The sequence below is a fragment of the Humulus lupulus genome, chromosome X, assembly GCF_963169125.1.
Source record: "Humulus lupulus chromosome X, drHumLupu1.1, whole genome shotgun sequence".
Lineage (NCBI taxonomy): Eukaryota > Viridiplantae > Streptophyta > Magnoliopsida > Rosales > Cannabaceae > Humulus > Humulus lupulus.
This window is the reverse complement of record NC_084802.1, coordinates 167,450,067-167,461,126: the sequence shown is the minus strand read 5'-3', so window position 1 is coordinate 167,461,126 and position 11,060 is coordinate 167,450,067. Positions and strand designations below refer to the sequence as shown.

General features: G+C 35.4%; 1 protein-coding gene and 1 long non-coding RNA gene across 2 annotated transcripts; both read right to left on the bottom strand.

Moving 5' to 3' along the window:
• Window positions 1-2,028: 2,028 nt before the first annotated feature.
• LOC133806436 (protein EXPORTIN 1B-like) lies at window positions 2,029-3,834 on the bottom strand. The gene is made up of 5 exons (XM_062244537.1): window positions 3,765-3,834; window positions 3,404-3,685; window positions 3,247-3,291; window positions 2,777-2,884; window positions 2,029-2,151 (listed from the first exon to the last, which is right to left on the bottom strand). The coding sequence occupies exons 2-5, from the start codon at window positions 3,515-3,517 to the stop codon at window positions 2,029-2,031; spliced, it is 390 nt and encodes a 129-aa protein (XP_062100521.1). The 5' UTR covers window positions 3,518-3,685; window positions 3,765-3,834.
• Window positions 3,835-6,619: 2,785 nt separating this feature from the next.
• Window positions 6,620-7,270, bottom strand: LOC133803530 (uncharacterized). Its single transcript, XR_009878002.1, has 2 exons — window positions 6,905-7,270; window positions 6,620-6,788 (listed from the first exon to the last, which is right to left on the bottom strand). It is a non-coding gene; the product is annotated as an uncharacterized LOC133803530 (long non-coding RNA).
• Window positions 7,271-11,060: the final 3,790 nt, after the last annotated feature.

Here is an 11,060-nt window from a genome sequence, read left to right as displayed (position 1 = left end):
TGACTTATGCAAAGCAAAACTCCATATCTCTATCCGTGTTTATATTTCATTAGCATAGCTGAAATTCCCAAATACCAAAACTAAACATGAATGAAAGATCTTGGGACAAAGCAGAGAAACATTCCCACTTAAAATAAATTCAAAAAAAGAAATGTTAAACCAATAACCAATGATACATCATGACACATATCTTAATTAACCTGTCTTTTAACACCCAATTAATCAGACAATTTACAACAATAAGAAAGCAGAACAAAGCTTTAGATGCAGGCTAAGAACCAAGATAAATAACATCCCAGAACATATGTTCTGTATGTTGAGTAAAAATGTTTCAGATTGGAGAATAGTAAATTGAGTAATCTTCTTAATCTTTGTTGAAAAAAGACGGGGAAATGAGGGAGCCAAGAAGCCTAAATCGAAACAGGATTGGAAGCTATATTTTAGGCACAATTTTAGGACATTCATAAACAAAAATATTGAGCATAACAATACATTTTTGATATTTTGATTAACAAACAATAACTTTTTCAAAGAATAGTTGCAGGTGTGAAATTTGAAATTTTTTTGCATGAACTCAACAAATGTAACCAGTCCAGGATAGAGAAAAAAGAACTAAAGTGAGTGTAATGGGATGAGACAAAAACACACTAAAACAAAAACTAAAGAGAAAAAACACTTGCCCAAAAAGGAGCAACTCAAACCATATTTTAAACAACTCAAATATTAAGAAACAACATCTGGGAACAAGAAACTAAAACTACTATCCTTGCATCAAAAAGCTATTATACTGATTTAGTCTGTTTCAGTATAACCTCCAACATATGGATAATACTGTATACGCTTTAGTACAATGCACTAGAGACTTGTCCCCATATGACTATAAGAAATGTCTTGGAAGTGCCACAGAAGAGATTTTAGATGTTTATTATTACTCAATTGGAGTTAGACTTCTTAGTCAAAGCTGCTACTTGAGATATGAGTTGTATGCGTTTCATATGGGTGAATCTGATTCTATGGCTAATAATAAGAATGGAGAAGGTTCTTAATTATTCATCATGACTAGACATTTGAAGTTGAAATTCTTTACATGATACTAAAATAAGTTTTCTCCCATCATTTCAACTAATGAGAAGTAAGTCCAGTGGTCAGGTCCATGGTTAGCTTGTATGAAATTTGTTGAATATGTTACAATGGCCAACATTGTAGGACTTAGCTAAGGACCCTTAAAGAAGTATAAAACTAATTTTATACTTAGATTAGAGTTAACTCAATAAAACTCTCTGAAGCTTTTATTGGAAAGTGAAATAAAGAAATGTTGTCTTCAATCATTTAGATTGAAAAGTGATTGTATAGAGTAGTGACTCAAATAGCTTCATGTGTGAATTCTTTTTTGTTAATGGCAAAAAGGCATTAAACATTTGATTGACCCATTAGATACACTAAGTATCTTGTCTTTTCTCTCGGAGGCAAACTTGATATGGAAAGATAGGATATTGAGAGAACTAGCACTAGCACTATCACTAAACTAATTCATTCAAATACATTTTAAATTTTAGATCACTAAACTAATTCATTCAAATACATTTTAAATTTTAGAAATAGATTAAGGAGCCCAAATTTTACAAATATGTATAAAATTGAAAGTTAACAGAATAAAAGGAATGATCTAACAGAGTTAGTAAAGCAGAACAATACAATTTTCATTTACCAAACAATGTTTATGAATTTCTCATAATTAACTCTAGAGAAAAAGAAACTACTTAAATTATAAATGACTTGCAAGATGAGATGAGATGAGATGAAAAGAGACATAGTGGCTCATGCAGCACATTAGCAGTTTCAGTCCTGGAAGTCCATTCCTCCAAATCAAGCTCTCTAGCTATGCTGCAATTTATTCAACATATTTTGGACTGCCTTAAATTTTACTTGCTGCAACAAAATTCCTAAAAAGAAGTCCTTTATATATATAATTTATACAAACCATTATAAAGCTACAAAGACAACAAAATCACTAGGAAAAACTAGAAACTATAGAGACAGAGGGACAACTTCAAGACAAACAAAACCAGGGGAAACATAAACCAAGGAAACATGGTGAAAACTACAAAAAAATGACAAGTAACAGACCATAAACTTCCCATAACAACACCCCTATAAAACATAAGAGAGAATAAAGTTGACAACAAATAGAACAACATCAGAGCAGAAACAGAACTAAGAAAACATAAGAAAAAATAGGCTCCACAGAGAAGACAGGACAGAAATGGCAAAATAGACCAATGATAGTCACTAAGGAGGGACAAGTCTAAGCAAAGATAGTACTTAATGATTTACAACACATCAGCCATCTCACTCTCTAACTGACTCACAAAGTCTAAGAAACAATTTATTATAGAAAAGAAAAACAAAATTGAAACAATTGAAGCTATGAGTTATTAGTCAATAAGTTCTAGAAACCATCAAAATGAAAAAGCAGAAGTATAGATCAATCAAGTATATATGATACAATATAATCAGGAAAAACAGTAAAGTGAAAATAGAGGATATACAATACAGTAAGAAATTATAGCATAAATATTAGTGTTTTTCCTATCTACTCATTAGACCTATGAAAAACAATATGATAAGCTAAGCTGGAGTTATTCTTCACTAGCTGCTCCCTATAGACCTTAAACCAATAGACTGTTGTTGCTAGAAACATAGTGAGATCCTAGCATAGGACTTTTAAATTAAGAAATGAACATTGTTCGAGTCTAGACTACAAAAATATTGGTACCTTGAAAACTTCTGTGTCATCCACATATGAAATTTTGGTAAGATATTCAACACCCATGAGCAAAGCAGCTATGTTCTCTCCAGGAGTTTCCAGCACACGAATGTGAGACTGCACAAGGATAGAACGATGTAAATGTTGCAATGTATTTAAACAACAACTTCAATTCTTTGAGATTTGACAAGGAAACAATGTGATTGTATATTATCTTATTAAATCCCTTAAGCAGTGAATGTTGCAATGTATTTAAACAGCAACTTCAAATCTTTGATATTTGACAAGGAAACAATGTGATTCCATATTATCTTATTAAATCCTTTAAGCAGTGCCTTATTGACACATTAAGCCTGTTCTACAACTAAATGAACCATAACTTACAGCCATAAGAGGATGGCCATTGAGATATAAATATAACAAAACGTGGTAAATACTAAGATCAAGAAAGTATAAAGGGAAAAAAGAAAAAAACTTGCCTTATAAAATGAAGTGAAAAACAAAGCCAAATTCTGAATAAAAGCCTGCAGAATAGGTAAGTTAAAAAAAAAAGGCATTGCCAGAAATAAACAATTATTGAGCGAACACATAAAAAATGGTCTTCATTAAATTTTGAAGCGCCAAAAACAACTTTACCTGCTCTTCGCTGGAACCAATTGCATAAGCCTCAGGAATGTTTGTATTAAGAGGAATCATGGTCTGACCAAAAGGAAGAAAAAAAATATTAATAGCAACACAGGAACAAGACATACAATTAAATAAAAGAAAAAACTGGACAATGATGTGATGAGTAAGCCAACCAAAGATAGTACTACAATAAGCATTTCATTTCGGACCTACCTGCAACAGTTTCATGAATATGGTGTACATCTTAACGTATTGGGCATTGTAGAAATCTCCAAAATTAAGTGCTGCAACCTAAACACCAGTGCAGTGAATTATGAGAACCAGGCACAGTTTTGAAGCAACTCTTAACTAAATCAGCATACAAACACACCTCTGTCAAACACTGAAGAGTGAGATTCCGATACGATGGCATGGGGAAAAAATTCAGCAGCGTTTCAAGCTGTTACATAAACAAACACAATCAGAATTTTTCTCAAATGTACTTACTCTTTTAAGGAAGTTATTAAGTATTAAATTCAAAGGCAATACAACAACCATCTATCAAGCAAAGCACATACCAATGGAGACTCCAATATATATCCCAGGGGAATCCATGAGAGAAATGCGTGCAATGTGGAGAGTGTTGCATGTATAAGCTCAGCTCTTTGAGAGGCTGATAGTACATTTAAGCATAGCTCATGAATGAGTTGAAATTCACTGCAACAACCAATCACATTATGTGTGAGAGATTGGAAAAATGCATAAACATATCATTACGGTAACATGTGACATGCAATTTAGAAAATAAAACCCAAATATATGATGACTATGAACTGGCAGTACGTGACTATTAGTAGTCCAAGATAAGTGATCAGATCACTTGACTTTGTGGTGGCAGTTCACCCAGAAGACATTGTATCAAAATATGTGTATAATAGTGAATAAAAATAACTTAAAAAGTGCGTAATGACTTCTCATCAAAGGATATCTAAAAGAACTGTCCTTAATATATATATAATTATAAGTAAATGATAAGTCTACAGAAGGAAAAAAAAAAGAGCACTCATGAAACATTATAATATAAAACATGAAATGCATCCCAAAATGAAATAAAAATAAAAAAAACATAAATTATCTACCTGTTCAATGATTGTTTAAGCTCCTTTATCTTACTTTGAGTCATCTCTCCTCTTGAGAAATCAAACACCTCTTCACTTAGAAGCTGAAGAAAACATATTCAAGTAATTAGTGCCAACTAATTCTCAATAGTTTAAGAGAGAGAGAGAAACCTTCAATATAGCCATGCAATTCTCACAAATTGTTTCACTAGTTTTAGCAGCTGAAACAAGATCAGGAATAAAGCTTCGCCATCTTGCAGGCCAATCATGCTTCAAAATCTGTACATTAAACATAGAGGAAGCAAATTAGGTTTGATTATAGAACTTCAAACAGAGATACAACTCACCAAACAAAGTAGCCCCTCACTTCAAACAGAGATATAACTCACCAAACAAAGTAGAAAAAACCAATTTGTCAAAATGAGAAAGTTGCAGGTGGGGAAGGGAACACAAAACTAGAAAGAAATATATTTAATTTTTTGATTTTATAGAACTTCTTGCAATAAAATAATCTCGTGGCCTTGAAATGTATAAAGAAACAGAAAATCAAACTAGACCCAAATTTTAATATGTTTTACATGATTTGGGATTTGCTTTTCTATGATGTAACTAGCTAGCAAGAAAAATTATAGCAGTTTACTACTACTACTACTAATTTCAAGTAAATTTAAAAAGTTTGTATTATCACAGAGAAAACTAATCCAAAATACAATTTAGATCCTTTACCAAATAGGTGGTGGATTTCTTGATGGCATCCTAGCTAAAATACCCACCAATCAAGTAATTTAAGAAATGGGATTTCTTGATGGCATCCAATCAAACAACCTAATAGCTTTATCAACTTCTCCATGTTTAGAAAACCCATAATTATAGAACTCTAAAATATAACATCTAACTTAGAACTTTCATCAAACAGTTTTCTTGCTTCACTCATAAACACACAAAAACAAAAATCATTAGCACATACTACAAATATGCAATCTGAATTCCAAAGTAAAAATCTTAGTCAAATGAAACTCATAAAATAGTTGGGAAACATCCAAACTAGTCTTAAAATCAACTACGGTGGCAACAAATCATTCTGATGCTATGCAAAGCCAACATCTTTGAGCTAGATGATAGTTAATAAGTAGAAAATTAATTTTCTTCTACTTGATAGTTTCAATCAAATCTCATCAGTCTCTCAGTGTTTTTCTTACACAAAAACTGAGATAAAAATTATCTAAATGTGATTAAAAATAAGAAAAGGATTCCTTAAAAAAAAAAATAACTTACCATGCCTTTCATTAAGATCACTAATAGTTGTCTTTTTGTCTAATTTTGATCAAGAGTCCAGTATTACAGTATATCTATAGACAATGAAGCTCAAGGAGGAGGTTTAAGCTCAGTATTACAGTATATCTATATTCGCTCAACTCTATAGACAGATGTAACTCATAAAAGTATATCTCAGAAACAGTATTACATGTATATACCTGAGCGAATATAGAGTTGACTTCAGAAATTTATTCAAAACAAATCTTAATAAATGAAGACCTGATGCCGTGAGATACTGAGGTGTTGTGCCTACTGCTTGCTGCCATCTGGCTTTTGTGAAGCTTTGAGGTGTCCTTCCGAATTGATGCCATGACTAGTGAGGTGAGCTGCCTTGAAGACCTAGTGTCATGAGAATGCCTCTTTCTTTTTGTCTTTCATAAACCGAAAATCTTGGACTCTTGGAATATTTCTGTACACAACAAAAATAGCACAGAAATTTTTTAAAACAAAATTGTACTTAGAATAGTATTCAAAATATGAAAACTAGCAACGACTTCGAGTACTTGAACTAATTAAGGAAACATTTCCATTGGTATTCTTGAAAACAAAATCAAAACCAGACAAGAACAGAACAGAACAGAACATTGAGAAGAAAAAATAATACATAAAAAGATCTAATAACCACCCTTGAGATCGTTGACAACATCATAAGGAATGGGGGTGACAGTTTCCAACTGAGCTCCTTCGACCATGAAACCTGGCTTGGGACCCTCTGACTGCCTCTTGGTGCTGATGGCCTCACCCTTCAACTTGGCCTCGGCCTTGAGCTTATCGTTCCTTAACTTTCTGTTTCTGAACTCCTCAGTGCATCTAGAGGGCTGGACATGCTCCACACGAACATGAATCCTCTTCTTAATGATGCGGTTCCCAACCTGCTTGTTAACCTCCACGCCAATAGCGCGCTTGGTGATGTTCCAGACACGCCGAGTTCGGCCATGGTAGAACTTGTGGGGCATACCCTTGTGAATGGCGCCGTTAAACTTTTAAATCCATAAATCAACACCAAAAAAAAATCAAAATTGACAGGCTCAGTTACCTTAGTTTACATATAAATCATACTTCATATATCATAAATTTAAAAATGGGTTAAAGTTACCTTACTTCACATAATGGACAGACTCGGTTGCCCATCGCCCATGGAGGAAAGGCCTCTGGTTCGCACTAGGGAGAAGAAAGGGTCAAAGCACTTTGGGGAGCATCTGCTTCGCCCCTTATTGCGTCTTTTCATCATCGTCCCAAAGCCCTTTCTTGGGACCCTTCATCATTGATCCTTAGCACCCACATCTGAAAGAGAATGAGAGAGAGAGGTCGGTGAACGATGGTTCCAAACCAGAGAGAGCGAAAGAAATAGTCACTGTGAGTGGGATGAACGAGAGATTGAGAGAAGGCAAGAGATTGGAGTGTGTGTGGCTATTTTTAGAGGGAGAGAAAAAGAGACAGAGGGGAACACGGTTGGGGTTGATTTGTGATGAAGAAGATACAAGAGAGAGAGAGAGAGATACTTTAGGGCTAATAGAATATTAGAGGGGGAGATGGAAAAGCTAGTGGCGGGCTGTAAAATTTTACTGTACCGAGCGCGCCTAATTTTTCTATTTAACCATAGCGTTTTTTAAAAATTGTCATTTTTAGGTGTTATATTAGGCTAAAATTCTTGTAGTGAATGGAAGACTGGAATACATTGTTGCATTCGAAGCCCAAGGCTAGCTCCACGGAGATGATCAGTTGACTGAATAGTTCACGTTGGTGGTTATATAACGAGCTGGAAGAGTTCGGTATTAAGAATGTCTCAAGAAAGATTCGGATATAGAGAATATGCCTTAAGGGTACTGTGCAAGGGGCTGAAGATATTAGAATTTGTTGAGGAGGAATTAGAAACTTCTGGAAGAGGAACTGGGATACAAGTAATAAAGGGGATCGTAGTGAGAGTTAAATTGTTAAGAGATAACCACGGATTGTAAGGGATATCACTTGGAGAATATTAGTTGGACTGAGTGGGAACTAAGCTGACCAGTAGGGATTCAGATGGGTATATAAGGAAGGATTGGGTATGCTTCAGGACTCGGTTACAGATAGGTTCGGTGTCAGGGACATTATGGAAGACGATAATGGTTTGACAGAAAGAATTACTGAAGCAGTCGAAGAAGTTTGGTTCGATGTCAGGGACATAAGAACTAAATCTTTATGTCAAATGGTAAGGTTATGAAGATAACTAATTCTCATCGGTCATGTCATATATAATCTCTATTATATACAACACATTTACTAAGATGTCTATCCACATCACCAATCTGAATCTAGATCACTTTCATCCTATATGCTTAGTAAACAGTACTAGTAACCATTCATTAAACATTCCTTACTTTAATATGTTACTAACTGTTGACTGATGATTTAACCAATGACATAGAGTCACTAAAATGATAAGGATTTATAAGCTAAATGTAAGAACTAAACAACCCAAGGATTTATAGTGGTTCGGCCCCAGATGTTGGTAATAACCTACTTCCACTTAGTGTTTTAATTGATCTATTATGAAACTTCCGATCAACAAACTAGAATTCATTGAGTTTCACAAGCTCCCAAAAAAGATTACAAAAGTCGTGTATAAAAATCCCTAGTTCTCTCTGAATACAAATTATTGCGTATATCCTTAAATGAGTCCCATGATTCCTATTTATAGGCTCAAGGATGCACATATGGGCTGATGGGCCATGTCTAATTTTGTTACAAGCATCTTTGAATAATAACAGAAATCGTAATCTTTACACATAAATAGGGTCAAATATATTTAAAATATTTGCCTTATAATTGTATTGAACTTGGGTGTCGTTACTACGACCGGACCTGGTCACATATGCCAGCACCTCTTCTGCCATACTATTCATAATCTTTCTTGAATCCATCGAGCAACTTATACTCTGGTCGCTGGTCAACCTGAATGTAATCATTAAATAGTCACGTGCAACCCACGTGCTCACTGAATTTTCCACGTCAGCAAGTAAGTATTTTTCAGGGTAAACATTTTCCCCCCAAGTTTATTTGAATGCGATCAGCATTTAATAAACTTACTCGACCATCAATCCATCTGACTTGTCACATCTGTATGTACTTTTTCAAAAAAAGCAAGTAATTATGACTTTTACAAAGTACCATAAATGTTTTGACGGTTATTGTGATTCCCCACACATTAAAACCCTACTCCCATCATTACCTTTTATTACTGCCCCGAGCATTATAAATATAATCCCCTTTTCTTTACTCGAACCTTCTCTCTCATCAAAAACTCATAAAATCCTTCAAGAAAACCCAGAGAATTTAGTGTAATTCGAGATGTCTTCAAGAAAATCCAAGCCAAACTTTCGTGATTTCTCCTACAATCCATTCTCAAAGTAAGTTTTCAAATCCCTCCTCTTATTTTTGTAGAAATTTTCGTATATTCTGGTCTTGATTCACGAGTTTCCGTAATTCGGTTTCTACTACTCTTGAGAAATTTCTTGGGTAACCGGGTTTAGGCTAACATACATAGAATAAGTATGTTAGAATAGGGATTTTAGGCAATCTAAAATACTATACAATGCTTAAAAGAAAACGTGGGGTATAGGTTCACTGATTTTGGGCCCAAAATCGAAGTGAAATTTTGATTTTGAGTATTTCGGAAAAACTAGGTTTTTCCCGCCTGTTTTTCGGAGTTGAAAACTTTTCACATTCACTTTTTAATCTGTTTTTCCAACCTTCTCGCATGTTTATTGTGTTTTTATCAAGATGTTGCTGGTCATATAAAAACTTAACTTTTATACACGAGCAACGTTATCCTTTCTTTTCTCTTTCTTTTATATATAGGTCATAGATTCTCATTTCACCCTTTCCTCATCTCAGATATTCATGCATGATCCCTGGGGAGGTGAGAGACCAATAGACGACGATCTTCTCGCTTTGTTGTTCGAGGAGCAGGAACAACCTTCTTTGGCTTTTCCTGAGACTTCGTCTTCACACCCAAACCCTACGACCAGTCCTCCATATAATCCGCCACAGAACCAATCAAACATAGGTCATGTAAAATACATTCCTCGCAGGAAAAAGAAAACCACATATTCACCTTCCAACACCGAGGGTCCTTCAAGTGACACTCAACCTTTAAACGTTTCTCCACCAGACATTTAGCCCAAAGTTCGTCCCCGTACTGGCCCTCGAGCAGAGCTAGACTGGTACATTGCCCCTCCTAGTGTCATATCGACCAGGATGGTGGAAAAATACCCCAAGAAGTATGGGATTTTTGGGATTACCTTGTACAAACCAACACCCGACTGGAGGACAAACGTACTCAGAGGTGCCTAAAGCGCCTGGTCGAGGTATCATATTGAAGCAGAGGCAGTCTTGCCCTTGCATGCCTTTTTCCTAAGGGTGGCCAATTATTTTGAGGTCACCCCTTTCCAAATAACACCCAACAGATATAGAGTACTTTCAACACTCTATATCTTATACAACCACAAAAGATGACATGTGCCTACTCCGCATGAGATCAACTACTTATTTGATCTCAAATCCAACCCCAATTAGAATAATACGAGGTTCTTCCAATTTTTCCACTAGGAATTTGCTCGCATATTCTTGAGTGATATTAACCATAAGTCCAATGTAGGAAGGTGCTTTCAAGATTACTTCCTTACAATCGACTTGGTTGCTGACAACCTGGCTTTCACACAAGGAGGTAAACTTTCAATCTTTGGACGACATTTATCTACTCATTTTTCCGTCTTTCCTTGTCCTTAGTTGTTTTATGTTGCATCTAGGTCCATGGTACCAATCAGATCCCACTCCAAAAATGGAGATAAGAGCCGCAACCTTGGCCAGCATGAGAAATATAGAAGAAAAAAAACGTCAAGGAGCTGGTCACAGAGAGTAATTTAAGGCTGGTCGGCATTTTATAACCTCACCAGAAAGTGAGGGAATCCACTGTGGGGAGTGCCACTGGAGAGGGCACTGAAGGAAAAGACATCCCCGAGCAGTAGCAAGATGTGTCACAACCCCATAGGCAGCGACCAATGAGAGTGACCATCCGAGAACCAATGCCTAGCACTCGAGCGGCTAATACCCCTACCCAACATGGGAGGGGAAAACAAAAACTACCTGAATACACCGACCCTATACTCAAATCTTCAGACGAGAACAGTATAGATTTCTTACTCCTAAATAATCAGCCTATCCCTTATCATTTATTCGATAGGGATGGCAACTTTAAATTTACGACCTGT